Below are 19,758 nucleotides of genomic sequence, written 5' to 3'. Positions count from 1 at the left end.
TTCGACGAGGAGGGGAGATTCGGGAGAGGAAGCATGCCGAATTGCTCTGACTTGATATATGGAGATTGGGTGCTCGTCATGGAAGTCATGTATAGACTCGGGTCCTCTGGAGGCGGGTATGTAGGTGTCGTGTTCATCCTGGGTGGTAACGGTCAATCCCCTAATGTTCTTTGTGTAAATTGAGCCAGTGGTCGTCTCGAGGAGCCTAGATCCACACAGCCTGGACAGGAGTAACGAACCCGACGCCATAGTTTTGAGGGGAGTCCTGAATTGATGAGGATGGCCCGCCTTGTAGAGTGTTCATGTCCCATGATCCATACTCCTCGGTATCGCTGTATGCGACAGAGCCCTCGAAAGTCGAGGATGCTGGGCTGTAAGCTCCATTGTACGCCGGTGAGGGAACATTGAGGTACTGCTGGCTTGGATACGGCGACAAGACCAGGGGGCTCACTGCAGAAGGTGGTCCGGATGCGTTGAGCATGGGCATTTCCTCAGTGCTGTAGCTGAAAGCAGGATTTCCGTACAGATACGGCTCATGGGTGGGCACCTCCTCCTGGATAGTGAAATTGCGAGGATTGAACTGAGGGAAAGAGGGAGTTCTTTCGGGGTGCATCCATCCCATACGCGACCGAAACTGGCTGACTGTGTCGATGGGGAACTCCATAAGGGTCAAGGGAGTTTGCATCTCGCTTCCGACACCAGAAACATTGATCGACATGAGTCGCCGAGCAATCTCTTCAACGGGAGAAATAGACAAACTGCCAAAATAGGCGGCGCCAATCTCTGGGAAGAGCCGTTCCATGAGGAGAGCCACGGTATACAGATAAGCAATGATGACCAGCGAGTTGGGAGAGCCATGGTAGTTCTGCAGGTAACCCACGGGCATCCAGAAGAGCCATTTGCGGAGAGGCTGAAGACGCTCAAATTGCTGAGCAATGGAGAGCGTAGGGCTGATCTTGCGGGAGCCTCGGAGGAAGCCAATGAGATGCTGAATCTGTGTAGTATCTTCCTTGTGGTACTTGAGGTGTGCCTCGACTTTTTGAATCTGCTCGAGCGTGCGCTGGTAGGCCTCTAGATCCTCAGGGCGAGGCTGGCTTGGGCGATGATCCTTTCCGGGAGATGGCGGGGCGGTTGGGAACGTGCTGCTCTCGGCGATGAAGTCTCCGAACTGGGACTCATGCTTCCAGGGGTCCATGGCATCGATCACCTATCTACAGGTCAGTACAGTTCTACTATCACAATCGGGCCAACTTACCGATGAAGTGCCTTGCATCAACTGGGTCCAGCTGCGCCTAATTATGCTGTTAATTCTCGTCACTAGATGTTGAATTCGTGATTCTTACCAGTCAGTGGCCTGCCAGGAGAGAACGAGGGAGGCAGCGAGGATAGCATCCGATGTCTCTCGGGAGAAAGACCCAATGGCTTCCTGGAGCCCCTTGAGGGCAATGCCGCGGTGCTCATAGGCCATGCTGCCAACTAGAGGGCAGTCGGTGAGGAAAGCAATATGCATAGCAGAGAAAGCGAGCAGAGCGTGCATCACATAGGGTGTCGTGGCACCAATTCGAAGAAGACTAGGGTCGGAATTAGTATATACCAATTTGAGTGTTATGTTATTTCGACCTACGTTGGAATATGGCGAGTCCAAAGGGTGAAATTGTTAGCATCGATGGTAGCTAGTTGGTAGTATAGCGTCGCAACGTGGTAGATCAGACGGAGATCTTCAACAGAGTACAGATGTGGCATTGGGGCAGGGTATATTCCCAGGCTGGGGAGCGGGAAGATGCCCGTCGTTTGCCATTCAGCAATGGCGGCTTCAATCTGGGGTGTCCACATCAGGTCTGGCTTGTCGGGAGTTGTAGAGCGCTCAGCATCAGGAACCTGCACGTCGTTGTATGGGCATCGAATCTTGTGCTTGGTGCAATTTCGGCTTCATCTGTTAGCCTAGGAACAAGAAGTGTTATTCGGATCACAACTCACCATTGGGGGAAGTTTTCATCGCATCGGATATGGCGGCGCTTGCTGTGAGTAATTGTTAGTGTTGTGCAAAGTCATCATGAATTGATGGGCCATACCAGGTATCACAGCCCTTGCGAGACTTGGTGTGGCTGCGGCGAGGGGGACCACCACCGGGACCAGCCATTTTGCAAATGTTACAGAGGTATCTGTAAATTAGAACTATTGGGTAAATAAGTACACGCACAGCTTTTCATGAGGCTCAAGTGACATACACGAAGTGATCCACAAAGACAAGCTTGTGGATTTATAGCGAGCGTTGGAGTGACAAGGGCAGCAAGTGATGTACCCAGTCAATCGGTTTCCAGGAATCGATCCAAGGAGTCCGAATTAGAGATAGTTCGTGAATGGGGTCTCGTAATAGACAACAATTCAGCGTAGAGCGTCGAGAGGCTGTACTGAGGTGCAAGTCGAGGATTCAAACTTATACACGGAGGGCTTCAACAATCTAATGTGACTGAGATGCTCGATGGACTCTACGGAGCAGGGATGATCAAGGCCAGATGAGTTGAAGAGATATCTAAAACCTTGACCAGTGATGCTGCGTGGTACAGTAGATAGTCTATATCCAAGTCTTCCAAACGAGTGGTAGCGATCGAATATGGCGGTTAATTTGGGTTTCCTCCCTTTGGAGAGAAGTTGTGATAGCTTTGGAAGCGACTGTGGGTATGCAGAAGTGAGGATATCAAGTGATTGTAGAATCGAAAGCCAAGATGACCATGTAAGTGCACTTGAGAAGCCTCGTTTCCACTTGAGCCGGTAGTTGATTATTGACAGATTGAGTTGGAGTCCAGAAGGGTTTGGTGTAAGCCGTGGTCTCTATCTGAGAATTGGTCTCTGCACTTCGTGTTTGTTCCTGATTATACACAATGGGAAACGATTGAATACCCAGAGATATGAGTTGAGAAGCGTATCGTGAAGGAGGATCGTTGTTCCAGAACCAAAGCACCGTGAAATAAAAAGCGAGTGACAGGAGTCGACGAGGACTTCCTAAGAGAGTTGAGAGAGGTGAGGAGGGTGAGGAGGATAGCGAACGTGGTGTTGACTTGTAAAGACGAAGATGTTTGTTGTAGATGACCGAAAGGGAATCAAGAGGGGATTCGAGAAGGAGCTGGGGACGATGGCATTGTTAAATACAAGCGAACCTAATCCACAGGCAGGTGCGGTGCGGTGCGGGAGCAGCTCAGATGGGGGAGGGGAGGAGCAGCCGGGGTGTAAGAGGTGAGGTGTGTGGGAATGTAAGGTAAGTGCTAGGTAGGTAAGGTAAGAGTGGGATCGAAGGAACGGGTGGAAGGCTGTGTAAGGGTACCTACCGTGTTGTACTGTACTGTGAAATGCTTGCAATGGATGAAAAGAGCAGTAAACTGTAAGAGTAAGGTGAGGTAAGAGGTGCCATGTGCCATGATGCAGGTGCCAGCAACCTAACAGACAGCAGCGTCAGTGCCAGTTCACCACCAGTCCTAAAAGCGTACAGCCCATGGGCACCCACCACCAGCCAGCCTTAGTCTCCCGATTGCCTCCTGTACTTGAGCCTGAACAGCTTAGCATAGCATAACATCAGAATCACCAACAACTACACTACACTACGGATACCTGTCCTGCCATTCAGAAGCGCAGGAATGAGCCGAGGGAGCGTCAAGACAGGCGGCGAGCTCGGCCTCAGACTAGGGGAATTGTGGGCTGTGGAGTGCGGGCCCCGGGACTACGACAGCGGACAGCAATGGATGAGTCCCAATGAATCGGATGCTGGTTCTTTGGCCGTGAACCCCGAGTACAGCTGTAACTCTGTGGTATCCGCGCCGCCGCCTGCCTGATGAGCAAGTGTGCGATGGTGCGGTGCTGGTGCTGGTCTGGTCTACCAAAAAACATAACCCAACCCAAGACGCTAGAGATGGGGTGTGGCCCGGTGCCACAGCTCGGGCAGGGGAGGGGGGGGGGCGTCCTACAGCCTCATCAGTAATAGGGCCGCTCTTCAAAAGATCCCTGGGCTGGGCATCTGTCATAGTCGAAAAAACCCATTCATCTGTTTGCGGGTTCTCTAAAGAAAGCGTCGGTCACAGACCATCAACCTTAGTAACACATCCCTTCCATGCCAGATCAGAGGGGCTCAAGGTACCGTAAGGATTGGTCAGGGAGCAGAGGTAACCTTCTAAGCGGGAGGACTGCGGAGTATGTAGGGGTGCTGAAGCAGCAATTGGAGATGCTCAGGCTAGGCGTCGGTTCCATACCTGAAGATAACATCGATCCATACCAGGTGCTTCTGCTGTGCTATTTTGGGGAGCAGGCGATTGGAGATGGTTCATTGGTGGCCGGGCGACCTTGCTGGCTTGTGCTCGTCCCATGGTTCTACACGACCGCCGAGATGGTACTGCAATGCATTGCTTCCCTTTCTTACATGGGCGGAATGTTCCTGAAATCATGAGGTTGAGTCTGGCCGACATGGTGGTGGCGGGTAGAAACCCAGTCCAGCCCAGAATGGGCAAATAATAGCAATGAAGCATTAATAATTAATCACAAATACAGCAACCGAATGCGAGTACCTGAGGTATAGTAACAACAAGAGATAGTAGCGGACGGTGGCACCTACAGAGTGGTGTACCGCAGCGCCCAGTTACTCAAAGTTTTTGCCTCTCGACCTCTCAACAGGTTGGTTGTTTTGTCATCCAGTTGTAGCAAACATCAGACATTCATCACAGTACGGTCGGGTGTCAGAAGACCCGATGCTTTTCCACCAGAGGAAGAAAATAAGCCGACCACATAGGCTCTCCAGTTTATCTAGATACAGTTTGATGGTTTTTGTCACCTGGGACTTTGGTCCTAAATTTTCTGTCATCCTCAGTCACAAAAATGGCGGCCGAGCTAGGGGACACAAAAAAACTGAGGACGTCGGCCTTAGGTGACAAAAAGCTTTAGGTAAGTTATCACGAGCTGAAGGTGCTTATTTGATGGGTTTATTTTGATACCCTTTGTCAAGGTCAGAAGTTTTCTTGCTCCCCAAGGCCGAGATACAACCTTGCACGCAGAGGGCATGACGCACATGGCCCAGGGTCAAGGGGTTAGGGAGAGCTCCATTGTCTTAGATCGTTGAGACTAGTGTCCGTCCTCCGCTTTTCCGCGGTGTCCGGAAAAGAAGCTGAGACCTCTTGAGAGAGACAAAAGAAGAAGAAAGAAGTAGAAACGAGAGAAGCCCTGTCTCGACGTATCGCCAAGGAGTTCACAGGTAAGTGGTGACTAAACTGAAAGTCGAATGAGGGGAAGGAAGGGTGACAAAAACACTAGGTGACAAAGTAAAAATAACTTTACATGTCCGTGCCCGGCGTAGGTTGTTTTCTCCCTTTAGACCCAGGGGGAATTTTAGTCGTTTAGAGGTTCAACCACTGAGTTTCCCTACAGAGAGAGAGATGCTGGCTTGCTCAGTGCACTGGACTGGTAACTACCTTACTGTATGAAAGTTAGGCTGGGCTGGGCTGGGCTACGGTGCCCGTGGACCCCGGTCTACGGCTCAACTTGGCTCAAGTAGCGGATTTGGTTTCCATTCGCTCATTCTGTGCCAGACTCGAGTCGCTGATTGGCTCGTGCGTTTACGACAGGGCGAAACAACATTGGGATTGGGATGGCGGGCGGGCGGGCTCTCAGGTGGTGGTAGACGACGGACGGGGCGTCGGCATCATAGACCAGAGACGGACAAGCCGGGGCCGCCGGTAGTTGAAGCTTTGATATTGGGTCCCTGCGAGAACCGAGCCATCTCAAATCCAAATCCAATCCAATCCAGCCCAAAACATCCAAGGCCCTGTTCAGAGTAAGGTAACGGCCAGGCTGGGGTTGAACAAATTGCCTTGCATTGCATTACAAGCGCCATCTCAGTGGCGACATGGCTCCAGAAACGGCACATTTTACCCTGAGGCTCGAGATCAGAATATGGAGAATATCTATAAAAAGTGACAGTCTAACCGGACACAGTATGGTTGTAGATGAGTAACACTGGAACGTTACTTACGGCCCACCGTAAGATAAACGCCGCACGAATGCTTTCACAGTGGCTTCGCTTCGTTATTTGTTTGTTCGTCAGTTTCCTAATCTTTGGCTCGTGTCGCCCTAGGTATCTCAACTTGCAGCTGAGGCAGAGCCACGGGCCGCTCCTACGAGTCGAGTATCTCGTCTCTGCGCCTTTCGGAGCTGGAAAACATAAGACCATGACGTCGTTGGTCAGTGTTCTGCGTACGGCCATGTAGGTAAGGATCTCAATGTTGCGGTAGCAGTAGCAGTAGCAGTAGCAATTGTAGGCGCAGTCAGTCCGGCTAGGCCTATCTTGACGCCGTCTTACACAACTCTCCGTCATCATCTCTCATGCTCATTATTTTTGTCACCCAAGCACATTCTTCTATCACACATACTTTTGTCGCAGACGAGCTGGAAAGTTACGGTATGACATGGCATGGTTATTGATAGACATGATCCTCCCGCTCCCAACGCTCCTGGGCGGGATTACTTCGGGTATGCTGTAGATCGTGTGTTGTCCAGGGTGTCGGCGTATTCGGGCTTCCACAGGCTTGGGCCTTTCACAGGCTGTCGGGAAACGTATCGCAAATTCACGGTGGAATCTTGCGCCGCAAGGATAACGACCAAGGTTTTAGCTCAAGATTCCGAGTGCGACCAAAGCTTTGTATAACTGGAGAAATTAATCTTTCCTGACCGCACAATGAAGCTATTTCTAGCCATAGTATCAATGCTCTGAAACTTCTTTCACAGTAATGGATACAGAAGCGGCAACTCGGGGTAGTATATCGCCCGATTATATGACGGGTTTACTTATCTTGAGTATGGCCCTATTACCATGACCAGTCGTTCTAGCCCCAACTTTCATTCATCGCCTGGTCCCTGTTTTTGTCAAGGAAGTATTTCTCCGGCTCTGTGGGCAGCGTAGCATCCGCTTCATGACCAAGTGGTGCTTTTGTAGTTCAAGTTCGGGACTTGACGATAGTTTGAGAACGACAGTCTTTTAGCATCGGCCCCTTGTCCGTCAACCTCTCGACTATGCTACAACCCCTGCGTGGGACAAGGACAGGGTGAACAGCGAGAAGATTTAAGGGAGAAGATGACTGATCACATGATGCCTGGGTGTCTTCCAAAAGTAGACTACCGTAGTAACCACGTTTAAGTCACGTATTGCGTGCGAATCAGAGGCGATTCACGGTTACATAGACATCTGACAAGCTAAGTGCACGAATAGGAAGTGAGAACCGACCTTGTAAGGCTAGTAGCTTGCCCTTGACCTTTGTAAAAGGAAAAGTCTGGAATTTACCAGATGATGGAACTCAAACTTCAGATGACAGAAAGTCAAACTTGGCCGAACATGAAATGACAAATGCCAACACCCAAGAGTATTATCCACTTGGTAAATAACCAGATCGTCCCTCAGGTGTCTAGTAAAACACCAAGATTGTGAGACTGGTCTCAGGGACTCCAGCGGAACCTCCACTGATGACAGACAGAGAAAATGGATAGAATATTGACAAGCAAAAATTGCCTAATCGGGAAACGTCCCGCGTGGTCTGCAATGCTATAAGGACAATGACATATCGCAGGTTAGCGAGGATGAACTCCCTACCAAAATAGAGCACCAAGATGCTGGGAACTTAGCGTGGGTAAGAACTTTGGTTTAAAAAACTACCAGGTGCATGGTTCAAGGGTTTTCTCTTCAAAGTAACCTCCCAAGATTCGGTCGTTATTCCCCTTGTTGGCAATTCCTTGCAAAAGGTCCACTCGTGCTTCAGATTGATTAATGCTAACCCTATCTAAATTGCGGAATAGGAAGTTCGCGGCAGTGTTTCAAAGGGCAACGACTTGTATGATCGATCATCAACATGTGCCTCGGTAATCATGACGGGTTTGAAAGAAAGCATCACAGTCTCACCCACCGTCAGTCACAAGAGACTTTCTCACCGTCTAATAGTGGTTAATTTGACGACCAACCTTGGATCTCTCTTCTCATGCAGTAGTTATGTCATTTGGTTGCTTGTCATTGGCATCCCTGGTCTCGAATATGGTCAACAAACTCATCAATGCATGACTTGCATGTGTCTATCTAGCTGAAAATCACTTGAAAAATCCTTTGGCTTGCAGCTGAGTGTTGCACAAGATTGAGTTTCGTGCGGGCGCCTCACTATGAGTTGTTTATGAGACAAAAGGGAAAGGTTAAATGGAGACCATATCTGTTCGGTAGTTTTTAGGCCGCCCTCGGCCAAGGGGCTTCTAGAAGCAATCGACGTCTAGCCTGGTAACCCACTCCAGAGTTGCACTGCGGAATGGCACCGCGGAAGAATTTGAATGAGGCATTGAACAGAGGCAATGTCTCATGGTCACGTTCACGGTCACGGCCACAGTCACAGTCCACAGCTCACAAAAACTGTTAGATATCCAGTCGCGCAGCAGATAATCTACGCCATTTATGCTTTGGATCTGACCGAAAGCCATTTTAGATTTGAGGCCCTTTAGTTCATGTGCATAGAGGGGCCTGGCGGTCAGCTCATCTAGGCACTGACCGGGCTGGTGGGGGGATATGCGATTTACATGAGATTGTACCACTTATAAACATTCACACTTACATTCACCGAAAAGCCATTGCCATTGGCATGTCCAACAAGTACAATTACGGCAATTGCTTGTGCAGGAGCGCCTTTTACTATGACAACCTAATCGATCCATGCACCATCCACAGCTCTGGCGATAAAAAAGAGACAAGAAGTGGTACCAATCTTCAGGATGCCTCGGGGAGGTTGCCCACCACCACCACCTTCCCCTCTTCTCTTGAAGCAGTGTCGTCGCATCATCATCACCAACAGAAATATGCATCATTTCACTTTTCTCCCAGCCACTTAGCTCACCCCTCTTTCACCCTTCAAAAAGTTCATGAACACATCAGATCAGCGCATCAGATCATCAGGGGAGCAACTCTTCGACATCAATGAAAACAGACAAGACCCCGAGACTTTGTCCCAAATTGAGCATGGGTCAAAACAAAGCATCGCAGACGCCATGCAGAATATTGTACTTACAGCAATACAATGATCGACAGGTCCTGGCACCAACTTTCAAGCCACGCCACGATTGGCTTCGTCCGACATTGCTACTCCCGAAGTCACACATACCTCACGCTCGGGCTCAGCTTCAGTCCCAAGCAAGCAAGCACCCTAAGCAGTATTTTCTCCGGTTTTGGTCCTCTGTTATCAGGCCGCGGTTGTGTACAGAAATCCGAATATTGTTTGTCAATGGTCTAGGAAGTTCCGCCAAGCTACTATCTTGTTCTGAGAGCAAACCACACCACTCCCCCACCTGAATTCGGGGAACTCAAGCCCCGCCCCGAGCGGTGGAACAAGTTGAAAACTGTGTATTCTCTGGACAGAGTACCGTTACCTATCCTTGACGAGGCTGAAGGTCACTCTACCCGTACGCATCTTTCTTGATCGGACACCGGTTCCAGCTGATGATCAGCTCCCTTCTTCTTCTAGTCCTGGTCCTCCGCCATTAGGTTCCACAGCTGAAACAGAGGCCCTTACTGACTTCGGCCGATGAATTGCAAATCTGTCCACCAGTCCCCATCTCGGCCGAAAGTCTTACAAGCGCAATCTACCATTGGCTGCGCAATCTACCATTGGCTGCGCAATTCAACCAGACGACAGTTTCAATGGCGACTTGAAATAAACCACTAGTTTTCATCCGTGGTTGTCCCCAGATTTTAGGGCTAGCAGAGCGCTATGAGGTCATGGACCGAGTGATTAATCCTTCATTCTCCGTCTTAGGGATATCCCCTCTTCCACAATGACCCTGTCGTTCCGACGACTTTCTTGCCCCGCCGGGGTTCAGTGTGGCCTCTTTTATATAATAGCGTCCGTGGAACAACATGCTAAGCCGCATATCGTCTCCCGAGATGGAAGATCTAGTACAAGTGGTGTTTTACCTCGTTACCTAACATGCCACAGATATCATAAAATTGTGACTACGGAACTCGTTTCTTGTGAGTCCCTCATTCTGCATCAGCTTTGTGTTTCCAGTGTACCATAATGTTGTTGAGGACCATAACTAAAGATTTTGAGGTAGGCAACCTACAGTAGCTCCACAGACTAAGAGGTTAGGGTACACCAGGGTCCCCTGCCCCTGGTTCAGATCTGGCTCAAATATGAAGGTCGTTGGAGCTTCTGTTTGGCCAAAAACACAAACCTCGTGTCCCAAAATGGGATTTCCCCTGGCAAACTCGACCCATAAATAACAGGGCATTTCGAAAAGTCCATCAAGCATCGACTGAACCACTTTCCGCTCCAAACCATCAAACTAGCCTCATTATTAATTACCATACTATGTCAGCAATGGCCGCTCCTAGACACGTTCACGACAAGGAGGGATCAACAACTTCATGGTGCGCCCTGGTCTTGGCCGTTGCTCCAGTCCTTCACAGGCTATCCCCTGTCACTCAACACTCAAGATCATTATAGGCATTTGCCTCTCATCGTCCTCTGGCCGCGATGCCATTACCGAATCTGGTCTGGCTGAAGTTTGAAGGGAAGGCTGGTCGCTTCTCGAAATAGATCAGGTCTGACTCGACAAGAAACATAGGTATAAGCTGTTTGGTGCCATTCCAGCTGTAGGTTTCAGATCTGTCACCAATTGTCCGCTGTGGAACGAAGGATGCCACTTGTGTTTGCGATCCCAAGGAAATGCAGTTGATTGGGGGTGAGATAGGCGAACAAGGATTCTTAAGCAATCACAACTGACTCACCACAACTTTTGTCCCTAGCGCACGGAATGACCTCATATCCCGTTATAGCAAGCTGCAGGGCGATTTGAGAAGACCAATGCGAGATTTCTAACTGTCTCAAACATTCCAGCTAAGGCTGCACCGTGAGAAATAGACAGCGAAAGCGGTGAGGTGATCAGCGTGGAGAGCTTGGTGTTCCTGAAAGCTGAACCTTTGTGCATCGCACCACCCTTTTAGCCTCTTTAAAAATGCGCTAATGAAGCATGTTCCGTATAGCTGGGAGGCACGGAAGATCGAGATGTATGCAGACCGACGATCCCTTTGGGATCCACGCCCGGCCTAGTTACTTTATCAGTACAGAGGCAAGAGGAAAGATCCATGGTTGTTATCACTTCACAACTTCACCTAAAAGACCGTCAATAGCGTCGGGCACAAGATTCATATGAATTTGAGCAAGGCCAATACTGCACATACGTATTTCAAAATCAAGGCCTTTTGCCTCAGCTCGTAGCCAGCTCACGGAAATTTGTACCGTCACGACCCTGTCGGAGCCGCGGCACTCTCGATTTACCTCAACGGGACAAATATTGGGTCAATGCCAACAGTCTCCACCCGGATCCGCAGGTCTGCGAGAATGTGATAGCTTCGGGCGTTCAGATTTGATCAACATCTCAAAGACTGAGCATTGCAACGGCTCAGACATCTCACCCCGTGCCGATACTCCCCTGATCAGAGTTAGAGATTGGCCCTTGCTACGAGCCAAAGATGATCTTATCCTCGGCAGCTGGTTCGTTTACAAGTCCACTGCCTGTCGTAACAGCAGCCATGAGCTCAAGCATGCTTCTGATTTGTTGAGGCATGGCCACAAGGCTCGTGCCGCAAGATATGCCGCACGATAATAATAGAATGTCGTTCCCCGTCCTCTCCTATGGAGAGAGACATGAGCGGCCGTTGACAACCGCAGTCTTCTGCTGTCAAACCCACTTTTCATTCTCACACTCCCAAGAAGTGAAATCTATTCTGATGTCTATGTTTTGTTCGAGTTAGCACTTCCAACAAATGGTTGGTATGTTCTCAGCTCTTGCTTTGATGATGGAGATAGGGGAAACACACCCGAGACATGGTCATCGGTCTCGCAATTACCATAGTCTGTCTACCAATAACCCAGTGCTTTGAACAGCGGTTTGGGCTGATCGCACTTTGAGCCTGTGACACATTGACTCTGGTATCACAGTCTGAAGTCTCCGGCGTGATACGCGGGAACTCGGATTCGTAACCTCGAATTTGTATGCTTCAGATCCGATTGCGCGTTCAATATGCTCAGACTAGACGATCACTGAAAGCCGATGCTGTTGAGGCCCTCTCGGGCAGTGAGTATCACAGATCAGCATCACTTCTTAGGTTGTCCCATGACCTACCCCATTGAAGCTGCTTCCTAGCCTGACCTGCTAACTTGAGAATGATACAACAACGTGAGCCCCGCGACAAGGGCGTGGGCCATTTTCACAACTACCTGTGTATGACCCAACTACAGAGTACTAGTGACAGAAAAGTTGACTCAAAGTCCCGACTTCTGGCTCCCGATGATCTGATGCCCCTCCAAAGTTGAATAGCCAAAACTTTAGACTGCAGATCACAGTTTGAAGTCGGAAAAGACCGGCCCTATACGGAGTAGCGAAAAGGAGAAATCCTTGGACATCAACATGTATGGTTTGTATCAGATTGTATGGTGATGAACATCAACAGTGTACAATACTTGAAGGTTATCTATGGGGTAGCTCACTTGCGCGCCAATAGACGAAAGGGACGAAGTTGAAAGAGGCTGATCCCTTGAGCAAGCTAGGTATGCGAATCTGTGAAGGGGCGCCGGCAAACCCGCGCCGCGGGATCAAAGCCGTGAAAAGGATGCAACGCCTGTGGCAGAATATGGACGCAGGGTCAAACAAGAATGACATAGATGGCTGGGCCTCAGGGTCTTTTGACGGCTAACAGTAACGTATCATTTGGAGATCTTATTGCTGACTCGGCTACTGAGGCCATCATATCGGGGCGAAGCTAGTGGTGCGGGCTCGAGACCACATGGCACACGACGGCGCCTGACCAGGAGGTTCCGATGAGAAATGTTTTATTCCAGTCCTCCAATCTCTGCCACTGGCAAGGGGCTAAACCCAAGGCCATGGGCCAAGTTTCATCGGCAACGACTGATTGCGCGAATGTTACTGTTGTAGCCAGAAGCCCATTCGGGCGCTGGAGATGGCCCACAACAGCTTGGGCTTGGTTGGGTTTTATTGCCAGAGTCGGAGCTGCGGGCTTTTCTCAAAAGCCCGGACCGTGGAGAGCATGTCACCAACAGCCTCGCAGGGTCCTTTTCCTTGTTTCCCACGAGTCAACTTTTGCCTGTTGATGACCCAGCCACTCGAATGTTGAAATGACGATGTCCAAAAATGCCTTTGTTCTAGACCAGGCCATGGCTCACAGCGTCGGACAGGGTTGCCGAATAGGCTAGGGAACAAACTGACAGGGTTCTTTGTTCAAAAAGGGCGTCAGAATGGGGAAAATGGATCCCCGGGGCGGACCATGCCATGCATAAGACAGGGGTATTAGTGCGAGGCTGAGCTATTAATGGTGACACGGGCAGGGGACTATGACACGGTGTGGACAGTTTTTCCAATCAAGACCGACGCATCTAGTGCCAAAGCTTAAACGGCACAGCAGAACAGCAGCACCAGAGCCTCTAGTGGTGGTTTCACTGGGTGAGTCGTCCTCTCAGTTACTCTCCTGTTATGGCTTGGCTCGGCTTGGCTTGGAGAGAAGCAGTACAGTTATGCCAGGCCTGGCCATAATACGCCAGAACAGAATGACAAGACTTGGGTCTTCTTGTACGCCCCTGCCTGATGATTTATGGCACATTTGTCTACTGACACGCCAGTAATCAGCAATGACGTTGAGCAAGTCGTTAAACTCTGGCTCTGATTATTGGACATCGCGAGCCTCACAAGGACCTTGGCCTTAACCGTGGACCATGGACCGTGGACCATGCAGGGTCCGGTGAGCCTGCTCCGGTTGCCGAGCATATGTTGTCTCCATTACCCATACCATATCAGTACGACGATATCACTGGACGGAATCATACGGATAGTTCCCGAGGCCAGCGGTGACAGCTATATTCTGTGTCCAGACGGGTCGATGCATCTCAGCTACAGAAGCTTGCCGGAAGAAAGCAAGCCACCAGGATAAATTTAGCTTCTACATGTCCAAGTCGATGCAAAAGACCAACCACCTGTTCTTTGACCGAGAGACTTTGCTCTCCCTGCAATGGCCTGCATCTCCTTGCACCTCCCTGCGGCCATGAATCGAAAGGGCATACGGGGTGGCTTGTCGAGAGTGTATGTTACGATGCACTTGTGATGATGAGACCCGCGTGGTGATTTCACCGTTGGTGTTTCTTTACCTCCTCCTGTCGCTGACTGTCATCAGTCAAAGGTTCGCCGACGTGTAGACGTCTTTCGCGAGCATCTCACCAATTTCAGGTCGTTGGTGTTATGCACGCTACGCGAGTCATGGCTGGAGTTCGATTGACACACAAGTTGATTCATTGTAAAATTGTTATCACTCAACAGATCAGTTTCCAAGTTCATGACTGTCTAGCTTCAGTCTAATTATCCTTGGTACACCGTTGGTTTCTTCTGACTGATGCAGCCAAGAGTTTGGGCCTTTTGTCTCCGCTATTGAGCTTCAATTTCCCCAGCGTATTCGCAACGTCTGTGTGCTTGCCCGGTAGGGCAAGTATTTCGTCTATACGGAGACTATTACATATCTAGAGACTATTGATAGACTGGCAGACTAAAAGATCGTCCAAACTGTTCGGCTCTTGGTACCGACTCGCGTAGCTAGCGAGTTCCTGGGTTAGGTTTGGGAAAGTCAAAGCACCTCTCCCAACACCTTTTTATCGAATCAAGTCTTGCAAGAGCTGGTTTCCAGAAACTCTAAGTCTGAAAGCGGAAACTAGAACAGGGGCGATCTTCCGTTTTCCTAGTGTTAATGCCTTCATGCGAAAACCCGGCAGTCAACTGCCTCCTCACGACAACTTCAGGGGTTCAAGGGATGACCATTACTAAGTGGCTACGCGAGTCAAAGGGCATTGGGCATTATGTTATGGCATCGATGGAGACTCCGCGGTCTTGGCAAATTGTGAGTGTCCAACTTGTCACTGCTGGTTACACCAGTACTATCACCGCATAGACAGACGCTGAAGGCCAATGTTAGAGCCCGACCCATTCACTCACGAGAGCTATATTGTAAGTGACTCTTTTGTAATTTGCCCAGAGGAGAAATGTCGTTGTTTGCATGGCCTTTGCTGCACATGAGACGGCTACAGAGTCAGTACTTGGTCTTTGCTGCCCACGGCCTCGACAGGCAGTTCTCATGACTCATTAATCAATGCAAGACGGCGCTCATATGTTTAAAATGAGAGACGATGCAACGTTTCTTATGCTGTAGCATGGAACTGATACCGAAATGTTTCTCTCCTTGTTGGTCGTGGTTGGCGATGGCTACCCTACAGCATCACCGATTTTCTTTGTAGGCATTCGCAAGTTGCGAATAAGTTGTAAGTGCTCTAGCTTAATAGATGCAAAATACTATCATTACGACTCGAAATTCGATTGGGGTTCTCATGATACAATGTGACAAGACGATGACGAAATAACTCTGGTGTTCAGCTACCATAGTAATACCATCTTCCATCTGGTGATCTTCCACGCTTCAGTGACATTGCTCCAGCTTGCAGCAGCATAATAAAGTAGCCTATCTATCTAACTCGGACCCCATAAATGCCCATCAACTCCTCCCATGAATCCGAGTACTTCTATCTACTTGTGGCATAACATGTTGCCATTCTCCCAGTCCCATTTCCCAGTTCCAGCTTCCATCAGGTATCTCGTCCTCCTCCCAATGTCGCATTGCGACCCTCGTCAGTTCATACCATCATTCAACATCAATCAAAATGGCTCCAAGACTTTTCATAAACCCCCTTGAACTTCGCCATGCATCCCGTACCATGCTATCTACTGCGATAAAAGAATCAGTGCTATCTATAACTATGTAATAACGACGAACCACTTCCACTGCCACCCTTGAGTCATTCCTTCAAGAAATAAGAAGGCCGAGATCAGTCGCCATCCCATACTACAGAGTATAATGCGACTCCAAATTTTGTCGGTCTCGTTGCTGCATCTGGCCAACAAAGTTGCTAAACTCGGGAATTATTTGTTTGTAGATATTGATGACCTGAGAAACGTTAGCTTGTGTGATAAAGAAACAACAGCAATGCAATAGGCACTGACCTTCTGGAAGACATCATGCAACTCCTGCCTGACAGGGCTCTTCAAGTCAATATCACGATAACGGGCAATGGCCGTAAAATAGTTGAGCAACTCCTTCTCCATGGCCTGAGGGTTTCGTCCCACGATCATAGAAAATCCCTTGAAAGCCGTCGCCTTCTCTTCAGTTGCATCGACCTCGTTCATGATGCTGATCCATTCCTCTGCAAAAGTTGAAAGATGAGGTCCAAGCTGTTCCGAGTTCTCGAGGCCGAGGCGTCCCAAAGCCATGGCAGCGTTTTCGTTCAGCGCTTTAGGAACACGAGGGTTGGTCATAATCTCAACAAACCGTTGGAGAAGCTCTTGAACCCATGGGCCCATGTGCTCCTTGTGTTGCATTGAAATTTCACCAACTGACCAGCAGGCATTGTTAACGACGCCAAACCCACTGTCCATATCCTCATCGAGGACGCTGTCCATATCAAGCTGCTTCAGCAGGATGGGGATAATTGTAGCAAGGTAGGGCTGTAGTAGAGGATAGACGTATCTAGCGCAATCTCCCAGCAGTGCATAGGCAGATTGTCGAACTTCGTCACTGGGGTCCTCCATACAGAAGCTGAGGAGCTCAAAGAAGGACTGTTGGGAGCTCTTGACCAATGCAGCCGACTTGTCATCGTTGAGAGCTTGAACGATGGCACTAAGAAGATCCAGACTTGTTACCAGGAAATCCTTGTCAGGTTGGTCAATTATGGGGTTGCCAGCAGCGGCCAAAGTCTGCTCAAGATTGACGTGAATGATATTGACGCATCGAAGGAAGATAGGCTCAGCATAGGGAGCGAACGCATCACCGAGTGCCATCGCCACATAAGAGAGGCACTCTAGCAGAGGGAACAGCTCCCGTGACTGATCCGATACACGGTTGTATCGGTCGATCAAGGCAGGCATCAGCTTGCCAGACAGCTCTGGTGCGGCCATGGCAGGTCCAATATGCTCCGCCAGTGTCTGTACACAGTCGTAAAGAATGTACATGTTGCGATCCTTGTACTTGGCAAAGCAATGGACAAATTGCTGGATAATGGGGCCACAGTAAGGTTCAAGGATCTTACCTGCCTTCTCCTCAAGGTTGGCGAATGCCGATGCAGCAGCTTCTTGTACTTTCTTGTTCTTATCCAACATGTGGCGGAGAATACCGTCCATCAAAGGGAGGAAGAACTGATCTTTGTCTGTATCCTCCAGATTGGCAGCCCATGACGAATATCGACCAAGGGTCCAACAGGTGATCTGTCTCACAACAGGCTCCGAGTCCTCGAGAAGAGAGATGAGGTAAGGCACAAGCTCAGGCAAGTGAGGGACAACAACGTCCATGCATCCATCAGCAACAGCACCCAAGGCGAGAACAGCGGCTTCTCGCTGAGGCCACTCTTCGTGCTTCAGATGCTGTGACAGATAGGGGAAGATAGCCTCGAAAACAGGAGATTGGAAGTCGCGGGCGAAAACATCGAGAGCGGCGGCGGAGCACTTGCGGATGGTCCATCGCTCGTCAGGGTTGGCGTCGTCACCGTCATCGTAGTCATCGATTTCTCCCTCCTCGGTATCGTCGTCCATTCCACTGAGCTTCTCGAAGCCGTTTCCATTCTGGGCTTGATCTGCGGACTCGCTGACCTCACCGTTGGCCTTTCGTGCAAGAGCCTTCTTGGCAAATGCAGGGCGGATATCCTCTTCACGATCCTCCTCCTCCTCGTCATCTGAAGCACCTCCAAGGAGGGCAATGTCCTCTCCACTGTAAACCATGCACTCGAGGAGGACAGGAATAATCTTATTGATGTACGGCTCCAATGCCCTCCATAAATTGTCATGTTCTCCCACGGCGAGCCAGAATTCGGCCGCTTCACAGGCCAAGTCCTCATCGTCGCCTTTCTGCTGGGATATTATATAGTCGACGAGGCCACTAATGTGCGGCTGGAGCTTGTCGGGTCGCGTCTCAACTAGGTGAACAAAGGCACGGCACACTTGTCGTCGAACATCAACATTGTCATCGCTGGCCAGAACAAACAGATGCTGGAGGAGGTCATCGATGGAGTTAAGCATGGCCTGTGATTCTCGAGGTGTGAAGACGTTGATGGCAGTAAGCGCACCAGCCCTGACCTTGGGCAGAGGGCTCTTGGTGGCCGCGATGAAATGGGGAAGAACATAGTTGAGGGGCCGCTGGCCATTAACCTCCTTGGTCAACTGACGGAAGTTGTCCTCGCAGATCTTGGCCAGAGCAGACATAGCACCCTCTTGCGCCTCATTCGAAGTTTGACCGGATGTGTTACCGACCAAGTCGAGGAGCTGGGGAAGTAGCTCCGGCCAGCTGAGCAAGCCTCCGCGGCGGACAATTTCGGTAGCAATGTTTCCAGCAAAGTTGCGGATCTGGGAGTTCTTGTCTTGCAGGCACATGGGGACCGCGAGCTTGATGAGCTGGAGGTTGGACTCGGGGATGCTCTTCCATTCGCTTCGAACATTATTCTTGAGCATGATGCCAGCGGCGGAGCGCACGAGGTGGAAATCTTGCTCCGAAAATTGAAGGCCATTGGGAGGTGAGGAGCTTGAGAAGAGATATGCGAGATAGTTGTTGATGTCTGGGGAGTTCTTGGCTTGTTGAAGCATCTGCAAAGGATGATTAGCTGAGGGGCGGCGCATGCATTGCGATGGGCAAGCAAAGTCTTACCAAGTCAGCCTGCTTCTGAGCACTCTTGTCGAAACCACTGAGGGAGTCTTTGAGGCAAGCAGCGAGCTGCTGCAGCGAATCGGGGGCGGGTTCCCAGGAGGACATGGCTGCGGTGGTGTTGACAAGGTCTCTGAACGTCGCAGAAGGCGGATGTAGAGAAGAGGGGCGCAGAAGCGAGATGGAAACTTTGTGAACGACTTTCACATGAGCTAAGCTCCACAGCTCCTACTCGTCAACGGTTAGCAATGCGCAAACCTTTAGCCAGGACAAAATAGAGATGACAATGGTGAAGGAGCCTGGGAGAGGGGAGAGATGAGAAACGAGAGACCAGCGGTGGACTCTTGTATAGTGGGATAGAGTATCCGTCCGTCGTCGTATGGGATGGCAGTGGGCGAGAAGCGAATGTGCCCCTCCGATACAGGGATGTGCAACACCGTGGGGCCACACTGCAAAGCTCAAGTCAACTCAAGTCTACTCACCTGGTTTCTTACTGAGACGCCTAGCAGCTTCGCCTTTGTTCCTAGGGATTGCTTTGCTTATTACGACCCTGATAGTAATATCAAGAAAAAGGGCGACAGGACGCTGTGCGTCTTGAGACGCAGCTGTAAAGAAAAAGACAACCGAGGGGGAGAAGTTGATGCAGATCTCTCGAGTTAGAGTTGAAGAAGCTCAGCTGCCCACCAAGAGTAGGGGACGAAGATTTTGGTGTAGTTTCGAGGAGAGAGCGGAGGCTCAAGGTCAAGGGCATTCAACCAAGAAATTGCCCCTTTGAGACTAGCGATGGCGAGATGAGAGACACAATGGGGGCATGTCACGTATCAGACGCACTGTAAAGTAGCCTGAAACACCCAACATGGCCGTGCCAATCGAGGTTTCTAGTGGCGCGGGGTGCGATAACGATAACCCGCCCGCAGAAACCGAGAAAATTTGTCACTGAAGAAATGCAAGGCAGGCTCTTTTTC

The 19,758-nt window shown here is 50.0% G+C and overlaps 5 protein-coding genes across 7 annotated transcripts; 2 read left to right on the top strand and 3 right to left on the bottom strand.

The window, feature by feature from the left end:
- Positions 1–205: 205 nt before the first annotated feature.
- Positions 206–3,130, bottom strand: FOXG_04283 (uncharacterized protein; the record flags this gene model as incomplete). The annotated part of the gene is made up of 7 exons (XM_018382256.1): positions 2,229–3,130; positions 2,073–2,175; positions 1,978–2,019; positions 1,625–1,927; positions 1,344–1,571; positions 1,256–1,292; positions 206–1,207 (listed from the first exon to the last, which is right to left on the bottom strand). Exons 2-7 carry the CDS (start codon positions 2,138–2,140, stop codon positions 206–208), a joined length of 1,680 nt encoding a protein of 559 aa, XP_018238932.1. The 5' UTR covers positions 2,141–2,175; positions 2,229–3,130.
- A 226-nt stretch (positions 3,131–3,356) lies between these two features.
- On the top strand, positions 3,357–3,930 carry FOXG_04282 (uncharacterized protein; the record flags this gene model as incomplete). Its single annotated transcript, XM_018382255.1, has 2 exons — positions 3,357–3,379; positions 3,575–3,930. The coding sequence occupies 2 exons, from the start codon at positions 3,357–3,359 to the stop codon at positions 3,825–3,827; spliced, it is 276 nt and encodes a 91-aa protein (XP_018238931.1). The 3' UTR covers positions 3,828–3,930.
- Positions 3,931–8,578: 4,648 nt separating this feature from the next.
- Positions 8,579–11,105, top strand: FOXG_18782 (uncharacterized protein). Of its 2 annotated transcripts, XM_018398926.1 has the most exons (3): positions 8,661–9,459; positions 9,522–10,027; positions 10,111–11,105. In XM_018398926.1, exon 1 carries the CDS (start codon positions 8,978–8,980, stop codon positions 9,347–9,349), a length of 372 nt encoding a protein of 123 aa, XP_018238930.1. In that variant the 5' UTR covers positions 8,661–8,977; the 3' UTR covers positions 9,350–9,459; positions 9,522–10,027; positions 10,111–11,105. The 2 variants fall into 2 exon arrangements, with proteins under 2 accessions (XP_018238929.1, XP_018238930.1); XM_018398925.1 differs by having other exon boundaries at positions 8,579–10,027; positions 10,111–10,984.
- Positions 11,106–11,357: 252 nt separating this feature from the next.
- On the bottom strand, positions 11,358–11,625 carry FOXG_18781 (uncharacterized protein; the record flags this gene model as incomplete). The annotated part of the gene is made up of 2 exons (XM_018398924.1): positions 11,358–11,490; positions 11,522–11,625. The coding sequence occupies 2 exons, from the start codon at positions 11,623–11,625 to the stop codon at positions 11,358–11,360; spliced, it is 237 nt and encodes a 78-aa protein (XP_018238928.1).
- A 3,783-nt stretch (positions 11,626–15,408) lies between these two features.
- On the bottom strand, positions 15,409–19,610 carry FOXG_04281 (uncharacterized protein). 2 transcript variants are annotated; one of them, XM_018382253.1, is made up of 4 exons: positions 19,276–19,610; positions 18,797–19,021; positions 16,111–18,735; positions 15,418–16,054 (listed from the first exon to the last, which is right to left on the bottom strand). In XM_018382253.1, exons 2-4 carry the CDS (start codon positions 18,899–18,901, stop codon positions 15,953–15,955), a joined length of 2,832 nt encoding a protein of 943 aa, XP_018238926.1. In that variant the 5' UTR covers positions 18,902–19,021; positions 19,276–19,610; the 3' UTR covers positions 15,418–15,952. The 2 variants fall into 2 exon arrangements, with proteins under 2 accessions (XP_018238927.1, XP_018238926.1); XM_018382254.1 differs by lacking the exon at positions 19,276–19,610 and having other exon boundaries at positions 15,409–16,054; positions 18,797–19,234.
- Positions 19,611–19,758: the final 148 nt, after the last annotated feature.

The sequence above is a fragment of the Fusarium oxysporum genome, chromosome 4 (genome assembly GCF_000149955.1).
Source record: "Fusarium oxysporum f. sp. lycopersici 4287 chromosome 4, whole genome shotgun sequence".
Lineage (NCBI taxonomy): Eukaryota > Fungi > Ascomycota > Sordariomycetes > Hypocreales > Nectriaceae > Fusarium > Fusarium oxysporum.
This window is presented reverse-complemented; position numbering and strand designations above follow the sequence as displayed.

What these genes read in the sequence shown, in the direction of transcription:
- FOXG_18782 (XM_018398926.1), top strand. Translation starts at nt 8,978, where the DNA reads ATGAAAACAGACAAGACCCCGAGACTTTGTCCCAAATTGAGCATGGGT.
- FOXG_04281 (XM_018382253.1), bottom strand. Translation starts at nt 18,901, where the DNA reads ATGTCCTCCTGGGAACCCGCCCCCGATTCGCTGCAGCAGCTCGCTGCT. An exon ending in CTCAGAAGCAGGCTGACTTG is followed by an intron (nt 18,736 to 18,796) that starts GTAAGACTTTGC and finishes CATCCTTTGCAG; the next exon opens with ATGCTTCAACAAGCCAAGAA. An exon ending in TGCATGATGTCTTCCAGAAG is followed by an intron (nt 16,055 to 16,110) that starts GTCAGTGCCTAT and finishes AACGTTTCTCAG; the next exon opens with GTCATCAATATCTACAAACA.